Source organism: Trypanosoma theileri (genome assembly GCF_002087225.1).
Source record: "Trypanosoma theileri isolate Edinburgh chromosome Unknown TM35_Tth_9_V1, whole genome shotgun sequence".
NCBI classification, from domain to species: Eukaryota; Euglenozoa; class Kinetoplastea; order Trypanosomatida; family Trypanosomatidae; genus Trypanosoma; species Trypanosoma theileri.
The window spans coordinates 146,971-167,789 of record NW_021639851.1 but is presented as its reverse complement, the minus strand read 5'-3'; the positions used below and the strand labels follow the sequence as shown (position 1 = coordinate 167,789).

At 41.1% G+C, this 20,819-nt stretch overlaps 7 protein-coding genes across 7 annotated transcripts; all 7 read left to right on the top strand.

Moving 5' to 3' along the window:
• Window positions 1-1,139: 1,139 nt before the first annotated feature.
• TM35_000091630 (DNA repair helicase and transcription factor protein) lies at window positions 1,140-3,920 on the top strand (the record flags this gene model as incomplete). The annotated part of the gene is made up of 1 exon (XM_029024402.1): window positions 1,140-3,920. One exon carries the CDS (start codon window positions 1,140-1,142, stop codon window positions 3,918-3,920), a length of 2,781 nt encoding a protein of 926 aa, XP_028884179.1.
• Window positions 3,921-4,263: 343 nt separating this feature from the next.
• Window positions 4,264-5,784, top strand: TM35_000091620 (uncharacterized protein; the record flags this gene model as incomplete). Its single annotated transcript, XM_029024401.1, has 1 exon — window positions 4,264-5,784. The coding sequence occupies one exon, from the start codon at window positions 4,264-4,266 to the stop codon at window positions 5,782-5,784; it is 1,521 nt and encodes a 506-aa protein (XP_028884178.1).
• A 372-nt stretch (window positions 5,785-6,156) lies between these two features.
• Window positions 6,157-8,352, top strand: TM35_000091610 (uncharacterized protein; the record flags this gene model as incomplete). Its single annotated transcript, XM_029024400.1, has 1 exon — window positions 6,157-8,352. One exon carries the CDS (start codon window positions 6,157-6,159, stop codon window positions 8,350-8,352), a length of 2,196 nt encoding a protein of 731 aa, XP_028884177.1.
• A 499-nt stretch (window positions 8,353-8,851) lies between these two features.
• On the top strand, window positions 8,852-10,015 carry TM35_000091600 (uncharacterized protein; the record flags this gene model as incomplete). The annotated part of the gene is made up of 1 exon (XM_029024399.1): window positions 8,852-10,015. One exon carries the CDS (start codon window positions 8,852-8,854, stop codon window positions 10,013-10,015), a length of 1,164 nt encoding a protein of 387 aa, XP_028884176.1.
• A 1,315-nt stretch (window positions 10,016-11,330) lies between these two features.
• On the top strand, window positions 11,331-13,844 carry TM35_000091590 (uncharacterized protein; the record flags this gene model as incomplete). Its single annotated transcript, XM_029024398.1, has 1 exon — window positions 11,331-13,844. The coding sequence occupies one exon, from the start codon at window positions 11,331-11,333 to the stop codon at window positions 13,842-13,844; it is 2,514 nt and encodes an 837-aa protein (XP_028884175.1).
• Window positions 13,845-15,163: 1,319 nt separating this feature from the next.
• Window positions 15,164-16,390, top strand: TM35_000091580 (exonuclease; the record flags this gene model as incomplete). Its single annotated transcript, XM_029024397.1, has 1 exon — window positions 15,164-16,390. One exon carries the CDS (start codon window positions 15,164-15,166, stop codon window positions 16,388-16,390), a length of 1,227 nt encoding a protein of 408 aa, XP_028884174.1.
• A 622-nt stretch (window positions 16,391-17,012) lies between these two features.
• TM35_000091570 (megakaryocyte stimulating factor) lies at window positions 17,013-20,687 on the top strand (the record flags this gene model as incomplete). The annotated part of the gene is made up of 1 exon (XM_029024396.1): window positions 17,013-20,687. The coding sequence occupies one exon, from the start codon at window positions 17,013-17,015 to the stop codon at window positions 20,685-20,687; it is 3,675 nt and encodes a 1,224-aa protein (XP_028884173.1).
• Between the last annotated feature and the right edge of the window lie 132 nt (window positions 20,688-20,819).

Here is a 20,819-nt window from a genome sequence, read left to right as displayed (position 1 = left end):
AAAAAAAATGGGAAAATAGAAAATGGAAAGTTCTTGGCTTGAGAACAGAAGGTGAAGAAAAAGGCAGTGAAGCAAAATAACAACAAGGATGAGAAACAAGGAGAGAGAGAGAGAGAAAAAAAAAAAAAGAGTTTGTTTTTGTTTTTGTTTGTTTGTTTGTGCGTGAATAAAGGAAATATATGAACCACCAATATTAAAAGAAGAAAAAGAAAAGAAAAAAAAATGTGGAGCAGAATAAAAACAACTACAAGAACCACAAAAGAAAAAATAGATAATTGGAAATAGAAAGCGGATTTATGGAAAAGTATGCAAATGTGATATGTGAGGTAAGTTTATGTATAGACACATTCTGTGAACAGAGTAACTAATGGTGGAAGAAAACAATGGAAAAGAAAAAAAGGAAGAAAAATCAAAGCAATAGGTAAAAAAAAAAAAAAAAGAAAGAAAGGAAGAAAAAAGGGGTAAAGTAACATGAATGACCACCATATTCTCTGCAATACATTTTTTTTTTTTATCTGCGTTTTTCTTTTGTTTAAATACTTTGCCCTTCTCACATTTCTCCCTTCTTTTTTTTTTGTTGTACTACTACTTCTGTTTGCACTGTTTAGGTGGCACTTTTGTTTTCACTATTTTCCTATATTTATCTGATAATAGGAGTCGCCGCCTTACTTCTGTGCCTATATCTTAATAGGTTTTTTTTTTTTTTTTTTTAATTTTACTTTAATGAGACTCTTTTGTTTCTAATCTAATAATTTTTTTTTTTTTTTTGCTTGTTGCTTGTTGCTTCTTTTTTCTTCCGTCAGTTCTCTGATCTATATTTATATTTATATTTCTTTCTGTTCTCTTACTCTGTGGTGTATGCGTTCAAATCATTTAGAGTACTTGTCTTTATTGTCAACAACCCCATTACATATTCACTCCTTATTTCTTTTTTTCTTTTCCTCCCATCATTATCTAATTTTGCTTTTTTTTCTTTTTTTTAGGCGCGATCATATTCAAGAAGATATTCGTGTGATTACAGAACGTCTGAGTGTTTTCTTTAATCTGTATCCTGGAATTCTTTTAAACATATCTCTCTCTTTCTCTCACACATACACACACGTATATATATATTAGACAGACGTTTTCTTTGTGTGTGGATGATTGTGGGTTCGAATGGGAGTATTTATGTTGACAGCGCCCATCCGGCGTACCCGCATCTTGGCGACTTTCTCACTTCCTGCTGCGAGCCCGTTTGCCGCACTCTTCACATGAGTGAATACATCATTTCCCCCTCTTCTCTCTCCGCCGCGAGTGCAGAGGGAACGTACACGGTGGCGATGATAAGAAATGCCATTCGTTACTTCCGCCTTGACGAGCAGCATCGACTGCCGGTGGATATTGCGAAGTTTGTTGAATTGAAACAGCAGCTGGAGGACGCCACGGAAGAGACAGAAAGTGCAGTCCAACCACAATCACAATCACAACAGCAGCAGCAGCAGAAGGGAAAGGAAAAACAAGGGGATAATAATGGAATTAAAAAGATAAGAACAGAAACGGATAATTCTCCTTCTTCTGTTGTAAAGAAGGAGGTGGATGAGGAGCCAACTTCACCATGGCGTCGTTTTCTTTCTTTGGTGAGAACTCCACCTGTTCAACCAGAACCGTTAATAGCACGTGCATTAATTCACCCAGACGCACTTCGTCCACTTCCACCGGATCTTGAGCAGATGCTGCAAGAAGAAGAACGATCTTCAAGAGTGCGTATTGTTCTCCAACCGAGATTACGCTCTTTTCAACGGCAACAACAAAATCATCATTTTAATACTAATAATAATCATCATCATCAATGGCAAAAATCTCCACAAGATGGAGATGAAGAGAAGCTCGCATACTTTCTTGTGAGTCAAGATCGTAAACATATGGAGAATCTCGTTAGCCGTCTGCAGGATGTTCTCGTTCCTATTTCTTTACATGGTGTAGTGCGGTGGGTCCTTTCAGATGTTGATCGCGGTGTGGAAGAGAAGAGTATTGTGGAAAGCGGTAGGACGATGGTACTACGAAAACTATTTGATACACCCTCTACAGCCTCAGAGGAGGGAACTAGCGCGGGAGGAGAGAAAAAATATACCCGTCTTGTATACAAGAGTCAAGTGATGGATGGAAAACTACGTAATGTGAGAGAACGACTCTTTAAGGAACTTGGCGTACGTGCTGATTTATTCTACGATTACTTGCAAGATCGAACACTTGATGTAAGGGACTTGGCATTAGCGGAACATGTACGTTTACGTCCATATCAAGTAGCCTCATTAGAACGTTTTCGCTGTGGTAATAAGGCACATCAGGGAGTGATTGTACTTCCATGTGGAGCCGGAAAAACACTTACTGGAATAGGAGCTGCCACTACTGTAAAGAAACGTACAATTGTGATGTGTATTAACGTTATGTCTGTACTGCAGTGGCAGCGGGAGTTTCTTAGATGGACAAATCTCTCAGAGGATCAGGTGACAGTGTGCATTTCTGATAAAAAACAAATGCCAGGGGATGTCTTCATTACAACATATAATATGCTCGTTGCGAAGCGTACAGTTCTTAATGATCAAGAGCAAAGTGCAGATGCCAGACTCACCTCACAAATTCTTGCTAGTGTAGAAGAACAACCATGGGGATTATTGTTATTAGATGAAGTTCACACTGCCCTTGCACATCACTTTCAAGAAGTACTAAATAAAGTAAAATACAAATGTGTGGTTGGTCTCAGTGCAACGCTTTTACGTGAGGATGATAAAATTAGTGACCTTCGCCATCTCGTAGGTCCAAAACTGTATGAAGCTAATTGGTTAGAACTCACACGCGCTGGATTTCTTGCCCGTGTGGAGTGTGCAGAAGTACGATGTCCATTACCACTACCGTTTTTCACAGAGTACATCACCGCTAATGCAGATGCAAATCCCTTTGCTCGTCGTGGTACAACAACACTCGCCGCTGGTGTGGTGTGTTTTAATCCGTATAAACTATGGTGTGCACAGGCATTGTTGGAGTTTCACCGTAATCGATCACCACCAGATAAAGTTATTATTTTCTGTGATGATTTGGAGGGTGTACATTACTATGCACGACATTTAAAGATTCCTTTTATGGATGGTAAGACAAGTGAGTCCGAGCGTGCCAACTTGTTGCAGTATTTTCAATTCTCTAAAGATATCAATGCGATTATTCTTTCTCGTGTTGGTGATGTTGCCCTAGACATTCCCTGTGCTTCTGTTATTATTCAAATAACGGGATTAGGCGCCTCACGTCGTCAGGAGGCGCAGCGACTCGGACGTATTCTTCGGCCCAAGCCCCCTTCACTGGACAATACGTGTTCCTTCTTCTACACCCTCGTCTCGCAGGACACACACGAGGTGCAACAGAGTTACGGCCGACAGAGTTGGCTGCGGGATCAGGGATTTGCCTACCGAGTACTGCAGTGCGATGCGGTGCTGAGGGAATTTCAGCGGACCGGCGGGAAACCGTGCTGTGTGGGCCCGCCGCAGTGGTGGTATGAGTCCACAACGGCATTGGCGCCCACTGCGGTGGCGGCGAAGGGGAACTTTTGGATTCCCTTCTCCCCAGAGGCCTCTCGGCGGATGCATCACCGATTCGTAACGGGAAGAGAAGGCTGTGAATTGGATGTTGCGATACTCGGCAACACACCGCGGCCGACGGAGTTGCTGAATAGTGCCATGGAGGAGAAATGGATTGTGCGGTTTAGTGCCTCTAACGCTCCAGAGACATTTGGAACGGTTCAAATGGTGGAAGATAATCCATTATTCATGCGGCGTATCTGCTACGGACCCATGGATGAAATGCATAGTTGTCTAAAAGGAGAGGAATGCATGAATCACGTACTGGAACAGATGAAGTTTATTATTATGAGACGTTCAAAACAGTGCTGAGATGCGGAAACTAATACTATAGTTGCTTATGCCGCTGTTATGTTTTTTTTTTTTTTTTTATTGGGTTGTCTATATATGGAGTTACATTTACTCTATTCATATCTATCTACCCATTTTATTTTTTTATTTTTAGGTGTACTCTGTTTTCTTTTTCTTTTTTTCTTTTTTTTTCTTCTTTTTTCTTTATTCTTCTCTAAGTTTGACTCTCAGGAGGAGCAGACATATATATACACATATCTTTCTATCTATCTATCTATCTATATACATACATATATCTTTTTATATATATCTAGTGCTTGTAGTAGTGTTAATAGTAAAATATTAGTAGTACTGCTAGACGTTGATGGATGCCCCATCGAAAAATCCGATGGTGGCGCTCTGCGCTAATCTCAACCGCGCTGAAGATGAGATGCGGCAATTGATGGAGCGAGTAGACGCGGGGGCACCAATGGGTGAACTGCTGCGTAAGAAAGTAGCCCTACAACGTCGAATTCAACGTTTGCGGGATGAGGAAGAGGAATTACGCCGTGAGGAGTTCTTTCAATCACTTGTAAAATCAAATAAAGAAAAATCTTTAGTGAGTGCCAAGCGAAAAGAAAAGGAAATGAAATCTGTTAAGGGTAAAATGCACAAACGAAAACCAGATTCAGTATCACGAAAGGGAAAACAGAAACAGGTAGAGGAACAACAGAATAAAGGAGGAGATGAGGACGAAAGTAATACTCGTAATGGTGATAATACTAATACTGGTGATAATAACAATAATAATAATAATCATAATCACGATGATGATGATAAATTATCTGCAAATGTCTCTGCTGGCAACTTCAGTCTACCTGTTTCGAGTTCTAGACAAAGCCCAACGCGGGGCTATCATGAGAAGGCAGATCGTTGGCGGAAAAACAATGCCAATAGCACAGTTCACGAGGATTCCCGTAGTGATACCATTTCTGAATGTGAAGGGAATATTGTGGAGGGATTAGAGAGTTTGGATATTAACATGACGGCGAATATCATGCAAATGGTGCAGTCCACACAATGGCAGGCGTTGAATTCAAATTTACGATCAGATGCCGCACGTCAGGCTCGTGAGGCAAAACTAGAAGAGTCGAAGATTCGACAAGATAAGTTAAAACGACGGTTTGATATCGTGGAGGGAATGTACACAAAGGCGATTGATCGACGTCTACGGGCGATGCAGAGAATTGCGGCAGATCCACCAGCGGATCGTCTCATTGGTGCGAATGCCTTACAACACATTCCTGTTGGATTGCTGCCTGGCCAACTGCAGCAAACTGCAAACGCCATTGTAGAGGGAACGATGTTGAGAGTGAAGAGTCCAACCAGCACTGGAGTGGCGGCCACTGCAGTACCTGAAGTTCCACAGAAGGGTTTCTTTATCACATGCGTTGACGCAACGTCCACTAGAAAAATTGAGGAAGGAAGAAGTGGCGCTTCTCCCACAGAGACGACATCGCATGAGAAAAAAGGAGATGATAATAATGATAATGATGATGATAACAAAGAAGAAGGAGAAGAGAAGGAGGGAGAATCACGCCTATCGGAGGACGTTGTAAGTCAGGAATTACTTCGCCAGTGGCGAGAGCTTGGCTATACGGCTGTTTACCTGCCCGCATCCAAGCGGTTGGTGTATCCCAATGAAAGTGGCCGCAGTGGCCGCAGTATTATAAAGCCGTATGATCCAAATGGTTGGATGAAGTTGGATCCAATGCCATCTGTTCATTTAGTGCAGCGGCGACTGCCAATAGAAGAAATGCTAAAACAGCATGAACAACAGTATGATGTAGCAAACTCAGTAGATAGTCACTGGCATCTGCCATCTCTTCGATACGGAAAAAAGTAGTATCAGTATGTATAACAACAAGAATAAAAATTTTTTTTTTTGTTCAAATATTAAAGATGAATAGCGTCATCTTTGAGAGTTACTTTTTTTTGGAATATTTGCTTTTTTTTTTGAATGGAAAATCAATCCATTTTTTTTCACCTTAACAATATACCGATTAAAAAAATATGTATTAATTGATATTGATTAATTGATTATTATTATTGTTATTTTTATTTATTATTTTTTTTTGTCTGCTTCTACTCTTTCTTACCTGACATACAATAACATATATACACTATTACTAACATACATAAATATTATGAATAAATAGGTACACTATCCTGTTAATATTAGTGAGTTGGTACATTTTATTTTTTTTGTTTCTATTGAATGCGTTATACCGCAGTAGAACGGGCTCTTATCCCACCGGACCTTCGTGCTCTTGCACGAGTTATAAGTGATGTAGACCCCGCCCAATTTCCCGAGTTATTTACAGCCAACAACACTAATCCATCTACACAAGAAGTTGGAAAACTACTGGGAGAGATCACTGGTGCCCCTCTCGCTCCGAAGGATTTACGTCTTTTTCAGGCAGTTTTCATGGAAATGAAACATCACTTACACGGCGTGGATGTCGCAACAGTGGCAGACTCTGAAGTGAGTGGTGTACTCACACTCACCACACATCTTGATACGGCCTGTAGTGAGGCGGATATTCCACTAGGTGTTGTCTTTCCACATGTGAAGGCGGTACATAACTTTTTTGTAGATATAAAGTCTGTAAAGTTTTCAGTAAAACAGGCCCCAGTCTTTTATCTTCTCACTGATGCGATATGCAAATTACTTTTGCGTGCTCAAGAAGAACTACAACGCTATACAGATACAGTAAAATCATGCAATCCATTGGATGCTACTTCAAAATTTGGTTCTACTAGTAGAAGTAAAGATGGATTTTCAGGAGAGGATGATGTAGTGCCGTGGATATGGGAAGTTGTAGATTTACCAGTAGAGTTTGAATGTGCGTTTGCAGATATTAATGGTGACTTGGATATTCACTTGGCACATCTACGCTGGTATGTGGAGGTTTGTGGTGATTCCATCTTTTTTGATTCTTCTACATATATTGGAGATATCTCTGTACGAAAACTATGGAATGCACATGTGGGAAGTGATGTACCTGCATGTTTTTCTAAAGTTTTTCTTCCTGCATTGCAACTCTTTCCCAAATGGTCTCATGCCCCTATCATGGATGTATTAGATTATGGAAAGTGTGGAGTGGTTTCCCTGTACACACTACAGAGACTACTGAGTGTGTGGGGTCCATTTCTCCTACTGGATCGTAATATGAAAAACGATATGCGTGCTGGTATATATGATCTTTCTCATTCATTAGAGTATCATGAAAAGGCCTTTGCACATCGCCCTGATGCCGCTGAGGGGGATTTTGTAGTGACCCTCACAAACACACCGGGTGAAGTGATCGCATTCGTCCTCTTACCACTCACGGGAGATACCATAGTTGTCGACAGCAACAACAACAACAACAATAAGAATAAGAATAATAATAAGAATACCAATAATGAGATGGAAAAGTCTGGTATCAATAAAAACAAATTGGAAACCCGAATGATACGCTTTACTCAAAAAACAGGGGCGTGGGTGGCGGAGGGACTCATTGCGGAGGAATATGAAACGGTTCACGATGCCTGTTGTGCACTTCCAGAGATATTCCGTCGTCCATGCGGTACGAGTTACGATCTGCCGGATATTCCAGGGACATCCGCCTCCCTCTCCGCCTCACCCCGCGTGGATGTCAACACAACTGCAGTCGCCCCCACCGCCTCAAGTTTACATCGTGCATGTTTCCGTAATAATGTTCGATATGTAAAGACATTACTCGATCGGGGATCCGCAGTGGTGGTGAATACCGCTTTACTGGATTTGGGCATATCACCCCGTTTTAGTTGGACACCACTACTGTGTGCGGTGAATAATCCCAACAGTGATCCAGCGGCTGTTGTGCAGATGTTAGTGGAAGTGGATGCGGATGTGCATATCTGTGATGATGCGGCGTGTACGGCATTATATTATGCGATTGCTAATGGATATGTGAATGCCACACGTATTCTCTTAACGCACTGTCCAACGCTGCGTACGTCCAGTTCTTCAGAAGCTTTACTTTTGGCCCTCGGCGCACATCACTTTCATGCACGTGAAAGTGATATTCGCCGTTTATCCAATGTTATTCCCTCTGTAGAGATGTTAGAAGTGCTCCTTCCATATCAGAAGGATTTACGTCTTGTGAGTCTCGCTGTGGATATCATCGCAGGTAAACTCTCTGGAGAGGAACGTGTACAACAGGAAACAGATGATCCTTCCATTTGGCACCCCGATGGAGAAGTGGAGCTTCGAACACCAGAGGATGTGGCGTATCTATCAACTATTATTGCTTATCATAATAAGTTATGCCAACAATTCCGTGGGGATGTTATGCGGGCCGCACGTCTTCTTTATAATCATTGCTACTTTTTATCCTGCAGAGAACACTTTAAACAAGATGCAGAGTCTACGGAAGATAATTCTTGACGATGGAGGATATAGTACTGAGAATAATAATAATTATGAATGATGTGGTAATCAAAAAAAAAAAAGGAGGAAAAGGGGGTGGGGACATTCACAAAACTAAATAAAAAAAAAGAAAAAGAAAGACAAAAAAAAGTCTGTGTCTTGGCAATTCTTTTTTTTTTTTTTTGAGTTTTGTTTGTAAAATGTCCCCATAAATGATGTAAACATATTGCTATGGAATGCACAATGATAAACTTGCCAATATATATATACATATATACATATATATATTTATTTATATCTGTAATGTGCATATATGTATCTCTGTATATTATTATTATTATTGGAACACAAATTGCTTGACGGATTTCTAGTCCAATATTATACGCTATTACAGGAGAACACAAATACACCTTTTTTTTTTTTACTACAAAGAAAGATGATGAAATTTATTATTTTTTATTTTTTTTCTCTTTCTCTTTCTCTCTCTTTTCTTCTTTTTTCTTTATCCAATAGGGACATGTCGGGACACACAAAACGGGCCATGGCGCAGAAGAAGGCCAACAAGGAGCGACGGGCTTGTCTCCATGGACAACGTGTCTCAACACACCAACGTAAGAAACCCCAACAACGATCACAACAACAACAACAACAACAACAACAACAATATCAACATCATAGACAAGGGACTCGTCCACACAATGGTATCTACGATGACGTGGACCCTTTGGATCGTCAGTTGTTTGATTACATTATTGTTGTAGATGTGGAAGCCACCTGCGAACGGGACACCAACAATTACCCACACGAAATCATTGAACTCCCTGGTGTGTTGATTGACGTCCGTCGCGGTGTTGTGGACCGCCAACGCTCCTTCCGCTCATATGTGCGCCCCACGCGGCATCCAATTCTCACCGACTTCTGCAAATCCCTCACAGGCATCTCACAGGAGGATGTGGATAAGGCCCCAACACTGCAGGAGGTCGTGCAGGCCTTTGAGAGTTGGTTTCGCGCCACTATTCCTGCAGGCGCCAAAGTCGCCTTCGCTGCGGATGGCCCGTGGGATTTTAAGAACTTTATTTACGAACACGCCATTGTGCGGGATCACGTGAGCTTCCCTAGTCTCTTTTACGAATATCTCGATATCCGTACGACCTTCGCCCACCACTTTAATCGAGGCGCCCCACTCAAGTTGGATGCCATGTTGAATCGCATGAAATTACGATTTGAAGGTAGACCACACTGTGGCTTTGATGATGCCGTGAATATCGCACGATTGGCCATTGCCATGATGCGAGCGGGATGTGTCTTTGACTATCTTGTGGCTATTCCACTGGATGATAGTTTTCACTACAGCATGGATGGTTTCCCACTGTACCGCCGTGAAGAGGGAAGCGGTAAACTAGACGCAGATGTGGTGAATGATATCGCCAAGGGCTGCTACGGTATGGATTTCTTCACATTCGGCGAACAGCACAGAGAGAAAGTACTGCAGTACCGCAGTGAACACCCGAGAGAGTTCCGACATGCGGCACTAAAGTATATGGATGAACGCTTTCATCGTGGTAGATTGACAGCAGTTCGTTCTCGTTTAATGGCTTTATTCGTACTGGCAATGATAGCAGTAGCAATGATATTGCAGTTATTATATACGAGGCTAACAAAAGGGTGGCTTCTGAGGTAGAGCGGAAATCGGCTAACAAAAAGAAAAAAAAAAGATAAAAAAAAAAAAAGAAAAAATATATTCTTCTTCGCACGCAGTTAAAATAGTGTGGTGTTCTTCCTGCTCGTGAGTTTGGTGCCTGTACAGTTTACACGTGCAGTGCGTATACATACGTACTTTTTTTTGTTTTTTTTTCTTTGTAATCATAAAAAAAAAAAGGAAAGAATTATATTACGATTCTTTTACTCCCCTCTTTTTCGCTGTTGATCTCTCACCTCTGGTTTGCCCGGCACTGACCTGCAGATGAACACAATAAAGTTAATCTGATTTTTCTATCAAAATGAAGGAAAAAAAAAAACAAAAACATATATACATAACGAGGTTTTATATACTTGGGCACATGTCTGTATCTAAATGTGTCTTTTTAGTCTATTTTTTTTCTTTTTTTTCCTATTCTTATTCTCTCTTGGTTTTTCTAAAAACAAACAAACAAACAAAGTAGCAGCAGTGGAATAGAAAGAACGGGGCGTGAAGCTCCCGTTGGAGAGAAAGAAGCTGCATAACAAACATATTAACAAAAAGGTATATATATATATAGATATATATATATATATACTCACTCAGTCACACAAATAGAGGCATACCGTGTAGGTACGCAAAGGAGACCGAAAAAGGAAAAAAAAGAAGAGAAATAGTGTAAAGGAAATAAAAGAAGGGGAAAGTACTTTCCTTTTTTTTTTTTTTTTAGAGAGAGACCTATTCATTAGAAGGCATAACTATTCCTCATTTTTTCTTTCTTCATCGCGTCTTCATTGCCCTCTGGTGTGTTTTGAGTGGGTGTGTCAGTTTGGATCAACATCCTTCGCCTATTTCATATATTACACGTATAGAAAGTAAAAAGAAAGTAAAAGAGTTGGGAAGGGAGTAAGTAAAGAGGAAAAAAAAAGGAAGAAGAGTAAGAACGAAGAGAAAACGAAAGAGGAATAGGCAAATACACCTCATCGTTGAATTTGGTAGAGAGAGAAGGGAAAGAAAGAAAGAAAACGAGAAAAGAAAAAGGAGGATTGATATTTTTTTTTTATAAAGGAGGGATAAAGTAGCGTGGAACCGATTAAAGAAAAAAGCAATTTGTATCCTAACGGCATAAAAGATATCACCTGAAAACAGTAGAAAGTAATAAAGAAAGCAAAGTAGAAAAGAAGAAGAAGATACAAAGCAACACCTAAACAAGAAATTGTACTTGGGCGCATACTTAACAAGCAAAAGAAAACGAAAAAGAAAAAAAAAAGTAAGAGAAAAGAATAGAAAAGAAAAAAAAAAAAAGAAAAAGAAAATAATGGAAACTGAAAAGGAGCTCCACCCACACTCACCCCACATTGCAAGTGAAGAAGAGATGCCTGTTCTCAACTCCGAATGTTCATCGAAGAGAAATTACGCCTGCTTGTCAAATCCCGCGCATCAGTCATCATCACCCATTTGCCCAAATGGAACTGCAGTTAATACTACTACTACTACTACTACTACTACTACTACTACGACTACTACTACTACTAATGCTACTAATGCTACTAATGCTAATAATAATACTTCTACTCCTTCCTCTTCCTCTTCCTCTATTTCTACTCCCACTCCCACTGCTAATACCACCTCCACCTCCACTACCACTACCACAAGTACGACGACAACGACCACTCCCACGATTAATACGGCGACATCACGGAAGATCTCCACAGTATCGGGACGGCGAACGGCTGCACGCACCGTACACAGTAGTCATCGGCACACTCCAAAGAATAAAATGGGTTCAAAAGTTGAAAAGTGTCGAACTGCGAGAATTTTAGCCATGCAATGGCTATCACTGCTAATTCAAAGACAACCAGACTGTTCCACATTGAATGAGCAACAGGAACCATCGAATCAACGACACGATGGAGAAAGAATACAGATGAATACTATAAGAGAAAGTACTCCGCAAGGGTCTACCTCTATGGAGACTCTGAAGAGAAGTGCGAAGCTTTCCAGCAGTGGAACTATCGCTGGGGAAATGAAAGGATCAACAGAATATCATATCTGTCCAACTACCCTTGAACTTGTACCGGAAGAGGAGAACTCCATCCCACAGATTTTGTGCTCGTTAAGAGAAATTGCCTTAACGGGTGCTTCACTAGATGCTTCCCCATCTAGCAAAGATGTTTTCAAGTCAAATGATAATACTTTCCCAGTAACGAGTAGTAATGTTTGTGGGAAAAAAGGAGCAACTACTCCCATGATGGCTGCTAATAATAATAATAACAACAACAACAACAAGGGTGGTGATTCTTTATCATCATCATCTCATAATGAAGTTGAGGGACAGTGGGAGGAGATTAGAATGCACTTTGAGACAGTGCATCGTCTGGTGCAGAACCGAGAAGAGTTTGCATCAGCACTGAATACAGTCTTAGGTGTTGATTGGTGCCTGGAGAGTGATGGACCATCAAGTTATTTGGATCCATTTTCAACGGGTGAAATGTCACTACCACCATCGCAGGCTTCAGGAACTAGTCAAACAACGATATCGAGTACACCAGTTTCTTCGGTTTGGACAAGGAAAAAGGAAGAGGAAAAAGAAAAACAAAAACAAGATAAGAAAGAGCAACAGGAACAGAAGAAGCCGAATCAGCAGAAAATGTCGATGCCGGAAGGAGAGATGAAAGCCATTCAAAGTACATTAAATCACGAAGCACTTCCTTTTGAATCTCAATTGTACCCTTTAACATCAAGTCCATCACTTGATGCGGCACCATACTATTATTCAGGTGCTTCCACATTAGGGTTAACCTCAACAACAACGACAAAACCTCCTGTGAATACTTCACAGTGTCTCTCCTCATCACCACCAGTCTTGAATGGGAATGAACCGGTGGAAACATCAGAAAACACAACCACTCTGCCCGCATCATCCTCATCGCCTGCAACGAAGGCGGCAACACCACCAACCGCGTCTTCATCCTCATCCTCGCCGACTGTAACATTTAAGTTGGAGTCTCGAGAGGATATGCTTCGCCGGCGCACGGCTGCAGCAGCGGCAGCGGCAGCGGCTGCTGCACATTATGCACCTACTAATACTAGTGGCTATTATGTTAATCAATCTCGTGGTAGTTGGAGTTATCCAGTCTCACCGCCTTTGTCTTTTATGAACCCTTCTGTGGTTCAATCACAATGTCCTTTTGACTACCTATTAGTACTTGACTTTGAGGCAACCTGTGAGGAGAACACACCTCCATCGTATTTGTATGAAATTATTGAATTCCCTGTTGTTTTGGTGGATGTAAAACTACAGCGTGTGGTGGCCGAGTTTCATCGTTATGTAAAACCTAAAGTACAACCCAAACTAAGTGATTTTTGTCGTGGATTAACAGGAATTCAACAGGAGGATATTGATACCGCTGCACCACTGGATGATGTGATTAAACAGTTTGAGCGATGGTATGCGCATACTATTTCTCCTGGAGCTCGCGTAATGATTGCAACCGATGGACCTACAGATCTTCGAGAGTTTATGTATGTACATAGTGTAAGTCGACAGGGAATTCGATTTCCAAGTATTTTTTACCAGTGGATTGATGTTAAACGTGCCTTTGCGCATTTTTTTAACTGTCAACAGGGTAAAATAAAAGCAATGCTAGATGTTCTAAAGTGTCCTATTGAGGGACGTTTGCATAGTGGAATCGATGACGCGAGGAACATTGCGAAGATTGTCATTCGCATGCTACAAATGGGTTGTTCCTTCTGTGAGATCCCACTCAGTCGTTTGCCGTATGGAACTACAAATTCGGTTACTGGATTGGTAACACCAACTACTGCATGAGCAAGTAAAATGTACAAGTGTGGATGCTTCTTTCCTTTGTATAGATCAAGTAAAGGAAGAAGAATAAGGTATATATATATATATATATATATATATATATATATATGTATATTTTTATTTTGATGTGTTTATATGCATAAGGGCATCTTGGAGGGGATAGTGTTTTTTTTTTTTTCCTTTTTTTTCGGGGGATGGGAGAGGAGTCTTAGTCATCCAATTGCGAGAGAAAGAAAAAGAAAAACACAGATTGCGCATATAAATACGCATTTCTAGTATTTGGATTTTTTTTTTTTTTGTTATGTTCTTCCCCACTGAAGATAACTTGACCTTTGAGAGATTCTTTTTTTTTTCTCGTTTCTCTGTATGATTGAAAAGTGCGCAGCAAAGCGGTGCAAGAACAAAAGTCTATGAAAACTGTAAAAAAAAGGTCAACGTTTTATTTCCTCTCTTTTTATTTCCTTCCTTCCTTCCTGACTTCCTTTGTTTTTTTTTTTTGTGTGTGTGTGTGTGTTTCAACAACGAGAGAGAGAAATAAAAAAGAAAAAAAAAGGTGAATACAGAGATATACAGATATATACAGAGAGAGAGAGAAAAAAAAAGAAAGAGAAAGAAATAGAAAGAAAGAGAGGAAAAGAGTTAGGAGATGTGAATGAAGAGATGGGAGAGAGTAGAGTCATGTCACACTTTCCAATAATATAGTCCCTTCTCGTTTTCCTCTTTTTTTTTGCTTTTTGTTTTTTTTTTTGTTTGTTTGTTTACTGAGTTATATTACCTTCAAAGTAACGGCAGCGGGTTTTTTTTTTTCCTTTTTTAAAAAAAAATAATAACCCTCTTGCTGCTGCTGTTCTTGTAGTATCTTTCTTACCAGTAGTGTATGATTGATGTGCGAACAAGTGTACTTGATTTTCCTCCCCTCCCCCTCCCCTCCATTTCCCCCTTTTTTTTTCTTCAAATATGAATATCTGCTATTTTTAAGGTCTTTCAGAGACCTTGATAATTATTAGATGAGGTTAAACTTTTGTAGTTGGGAAACATGTCTCTTACTGTTTATTACTTCTTTTCTTTTCTTTTTTTCTTTTTCGGTTTTACCCATTGCGTAATGTATATTATCTATCCTTTTTTCCTCATCATACTATTAGAGGGGGAGGGGGCCACACACTTCTCTTCACGCGGCTGGAAGCTAAAAGAGAGACAGAGGCCAAGAGCAACAGGCAGTGTTCACGTAGAAGCCAGTGAAAAAGTAAGTCTCGGCATTCTCTCTCTCTTTCTGTGTGTGTGTGTGTGTGTGCATATATATATATATATATTTTCTCTACATAATGTGGGAAGGAAAGATGCTGACTGCACGAACGCGAAATTTGGCAGAGGAAGTCGCGAAGATACAGCCAGCATTACCTCGTGCTTCTAAGGAGAAAACTTCCACTTCCAAGACTACTACTGTTGCAAATACTACTGCTAATACTACGTCTAATAAGAATAGTAATAATCCTACTACTACTAATAATACTAATAATACTAGTACACCTTCATCGTCTGAGGGTAATGAGAGCGATGCTGTGTGTGTGGAGGATGTCTATTCCTTTCCAGCCACCACCGGCATTGGATTTGATATTCTTCTGCAAAGTACTCGACATGGTGGGGCTACTACTGCTAACGCTGCTATTCCAGCATCCAAATCCCAATCTCAATCCAAGTCTAAATCTAAATCCCGACCACAGCCCTTCACACATCTGCTAGTTTGTGACTTTGAGGCTACATGCGATTCGGCGAGTCCACATTATCATCACGAGATCATCGAGTTCCCTGTTGTTTGTATTGACGTGGCACAACTTCGCGTAGTGGCGGAGTTTCACTCATTTGTGCGTCCCACACGACATCCGATTCTCACAGACTTCTGCACATCACTTACGGGTATCACACAGGCCGTTGTTGAGGCGGCACCAACACTACCAGAAGTCCTGCGGCAATTTCAAACTTGGTTAACGAATGATGTCTACCCGCTTTGTAAGTCTGCAGACCCAAACAGCATCAGTCGATTGAATCAACAACAACAACGCCAATTTGTCTATGATGAGGCTCATCACCCGGCATGTGTAGAATATGAGAAAAAGGTCTGTTTCGCCACCGATGGACCCTGGGATATGCGTAAGTTTATGCATGAGTGTAGTGTATTACGTGATGGACATGAGTTTCCCCCAATTTTTTATCGCTGGGTGAATGTTCGCCATTGTTTTTCAGAACACTTTCGCACTCGCCCACGCAAACTAACCGACATGCTGCGAAAACTTGGAATGTGCTTCCATGGCCATCCCCACAGCGGCATTGATGACGCCCGCAATATTGCCCGTATTCTCATTGAATTGCTGAGACGCGGCTATCAGGTGCGGCATGTGAGTACCATCAAGTACACCGCCGGTGCAGGGGGCGATGGAAACATGACCGCAGCAGTGGCGGAGTTAATGGAGGAGTTCGACGTGAGTGAAGGGCGGCCAACTCGCTGCAAAGGCGAAAAGAAACAAAAGCGCAAACACCGCAACCGCCACTAGTCTGGTGGTTGGGAGAAGCGGTCCCAGTAAAGTATGTCTGTCGTATATGTTTCTCCGTGGCTCACCTTTTTTCTTTATCCCCTTGGGAAAAGCAAGAGAAAAAAAAAAAGATGAAAAAAGAGGAAGAAAAATAAAGAAACAACAAAGAAAAAAAAACGTTTGATAGAGGGAATAAGTAATATCTAGTTATAAAATGGTACTGAGTGGGTTCATCATTTCTTTTTCTTTTTTGTGAATTTTTTTTTTTTCCTTCTTCTTTGCTTCTTCTTATATTTAAGGCACATATTTCATTTGGTTTTGTAGAAAAGAAGTGTCACTCCCAAAATAAAAAAAAATTGTGCAAAATACAATTGGCAGAGTGAAGTGTTTATCTTTTTTTTTTTTTGTTCCGGAACGAAAAAAAAGGATAAACACTTTTCTCTGGGGAGACATATACACAAGAAACCAACAAAATACCTACAAAATAACACCAACATAAACACACAGGGACACGGTGAGCTGTGTTTTTTTTTGCTTTTCCTTTCAAAAAAAAGCACCAATCTAGAGTCTGACTTGCTGCTATAAACCCCTGGTTTTTTTTTTATTATTTTGGTGTTTAGGTTTTTTTTTTTTCATAGACGAGATGGATCACAAGGCTAGAGGTGTGTTTCATGTAAATGTATCCCGGGAATGCAGGAGCAGCAATGGAAGCAGCAGTGGAAACAGCAGCAGTAGTAAAAGAAGCAGCAATGAGTCACTCTCACGATCCACTGATAGTTCTTCCGCACCACAAGTAGTGGAGTCCAGTTCTCCTTCCACTGGCATTTATGAACCGGCGGATGACGCGGAAAGTTCTTCCACGTGGGGAATTCACGAAATGGCGTCTCGTGTAGAGCAAGAGCATGAAGAAGAAGAACAACAACAACAAAAAGAAGAAGAAGAAAAACGCCAAAAGGAAAAAGAAGAAGAAGAACAGCAACAACAACAACAACAGCCACTTCTAAGCACGCCTTGTACTTCTCCACCGCTGAGTTTGCGTGGTGATTCATCCTCCGTTATCGTCTCTGGTCAACACTCACCGCCTCGCGTTCGTCCCACAAGTGAACTTCCACCCACAAAGTCTGTGGGAGACGTACCGCACAGTGCCCCTACAGCTGTGAAACCAGGCGAGAAGATTTGCCATGATAATAGACTTTCATTTGAGTCACCAATGCAGTCACAGATATCTTCACATCCACCTGTTTTTCCCAGTTCTACCTCTGATCCTCTTGTGACATCAAGCATAGCCTCGCCATATCCATCCCCCACTCCAAAAATAACTAGACCAACAACAACTGAAAGAGTAACAGATATTCAAAATTCCTTACAAGGTGCCCAATGTACAGTTTGTTCCTTATGTGGTGTGACGGTTCTTCAGATGGGAACATTTGAAGAGCAAGAGAAACAATATAGGGAACATGTAGAATCGTGGGTACATCAAAAAAATGATGAAATGCGAACCTTACTTGAGCGTGGAGGAAGAGGTTTTTCTACAAAGAAAAGTGTAGGTGACAACACCTCAATATCACCTACAAAACTAAAATCATTTGATGAATTGGCGATATCACCCATTAAATTTACTTCTAAAAATGTCAAACATGTAAAAACTTCAACATTACGTGAAAACTACGCTCATTTTTTGAGAGAAGGAACGCGAACTGAAGTGGTGAAACCGATAGTTTCACCACCATTAACTTTTTCACCCATCTTACACTCTAGAGAAGGTACAACCTCGCATGTTCAAAAAGAACTATTCTGTGAACATAGCCACCAAAGTGTACCTGGAAATGAAGAAGAAACTAGATACTGCACTTGTGAGAATGATCCAGTCACTGTGAAGGAAAAAGTAAAACCAAGAGTGGAGCCTGATAATGAGAAACACCTGTTACCAAATCAAGGAGCTGGCAGTAGAAAGAACAGTGATGATGCCCACTCAAAGAAACAATCCCATGAAATAAGTAGCAGTTCTGGTATGTTCCCCAATAATGATATCTCAAACGAAGACCTTCTAAAGAAAGAAAGACAGATGGAACGGAAACTCGATAAATATATGATCAAAAAAGAGCGATATCAGTTGTTGTTGTGTTTTCGTCGTTGGTTTAATCTTATGTTTGTACGTGTAATGGATAATTCTAGTCCTTTACGTGTACGTGCCGATTTGAGAGAACAGATGAAAAAGAAATTCGAGGGACAAAATGTCCCATCCAGCGGCTCTGAAACTACTGAGAGTCATCGTAGCGCTGATTCTGCCACCCCAAAACAACCTGTTGAGGGTCAGGAGAAAAAGTCAGAGTTGCGAAGGCCAAGTAAAACAACAACTACCACTACGGCTCGGACAGAGCCATTCATGGAAACTCACGTAAGGGAATTTTCATGTGTAAATGAAGGTTCCTCTTCAGATAATCTAAAAGATAAAGAGTGTACCACGGATGTGAGTTGGTATATCCACCCTGCTTCCCACCGAAAAAATACCTCGAAGAAGGTAGAAAAGAGAAGAGGTTCTCAGACATCCCCATTGATGGATGAAAAAAGTGTTGCCGATATCCTTGCGACACTCTCTCCATCATTGCGTGAACGAGTGGGAACACTGTTTCAAACAGAGACGCCGCACTCTTCTACATTTCCAAAGGCCTCATGTGCTCTCTCACAACTTCATTCATCTGCCATACCACCACAATCGTCTTCATGGACATCTTTTAATGTGGGTGGAAGCCACAGAAGTTCTTCCGGGGCTCCAATTCCCTGTTCCATTCCGACTGGGTTGGAGGTGGCGGCAGATGTTAGGGAGAGGAATAGAGAGGAGGAACAGGGAGACGTTAAAGAAGAAAAGGTAAAGGGTCATAATCAACACGAAGAACCACGGTCACAACATCATAACCATCACCATCACCATCATCATCATCATCATCAAAAACACGAAGAATATCAAACTTATTCGGCTTCCCAAGGTGAGGCAATGAGAGCAAAGGATTTGTCAGCAGCAGGCATTCTGCCAAGAAATTCTGCGACATCATCAAGCAACCAAAAAGAAGTACATCAATTGCGTAAAGAAGCAGATCAGAGAGAAGAGAACGGGCAGCCAAAGGTACCAGGAGTAGCTGAAGATGTTAAACATGCTACTACTAGAATGATAGACCGCTCAAACAGAAATCCTTTTGCTTATGAGAACGATAATCATCCCTCTGGTAATCAAGGGGAGTATGGTCGAGGTCAAGGAGAGAGGATTTTCATAGATAAACGACGCCAGTGGCGGCCGCATTCACCATCACCTCGACATCCAGGTGGTTTGGAGTGCGGGAGAGGAACATCATTTGGTGTGAACTCATCTATGAGAGGAAGAGGTGCACAAACACCAATGATGGGAAGAAGAGAAAAGGAAGAAAGACATCCGTCCATACTAAAGAATAAGGATGCCTTGAACCATGGTTCTAAATCCGAAAAATTTAGAGGTATTCCTGGGGAGTATTATATTTATTACAAAGGGTCATACCACCATCTACGAGATCCAGCATCTGAGATACATTACGATGTAAATGGGAGACGGATGCCAATATACTTTGTTCGTCGTTCTATGTCACCTTCAGTTTCTCCTATGCGTGGCCGTTGGTTTTCATTAACACGCCCGCGTAGTCCTCTTGGTCCTAGTCGTCTTAACCCATACTGTGCTGTATGTGTTGCACGGTATAATCTTGTACTAGTGGATGAAAGTATGCAGCCTTTGAGAAACTCCCCACAGCGACTTCCACACACGAGAAATGATGGTGTTAATACATCTCACTGTTGTAGAACTCGTTCAGGCAGACGATCAACACCTGCCAAAACTGTGCCCCGTCACACAACACCGTGTTCCTTTTCAGAAGAATTAGGTCCTTGGAACCGTGTGAGCAAATTACAAGCACATAACTGCCAACATTTTTCACCAGCATCGATGGGGAACCCTAGACGCTCTAATTCTCAAAGAATCATTCCTGTATATTCTACATCTCAGAGAGTATCGGAACCTAGCAGTGCCACCCCATCACCACCACAGCGAAGAGTAGACGCCGAAATGCAGAGAAGTCGCCATGATAAGAGCAACACTCTCCGAAATTTTTCTCCAGAAGAAGAGAGTTGGCTTATGCGACAGGAACGACGACTACGACGACGAATGAAGTCACTTATCTGGCGTGAACTACCGCAACGTCGTGGTGGTCGTGAATGGAAAGAATATCTCAGCTCACTTAATGAGGTGGTGCAAATGCTGGAGACGCTACGTGAGGGAGAAAACCTAGATAGATAACTTTTCAGTGTTTCTTTTTTTTTTTTTTTTTTTATTCTTACTCCCATGGTGTATTTTTTTAAAAAACCTATCTGTAAAAAATATTTTTTTCTCTCTATTATTTTTTTTGGGGGGTGTTTTCTTTTTTTTTTT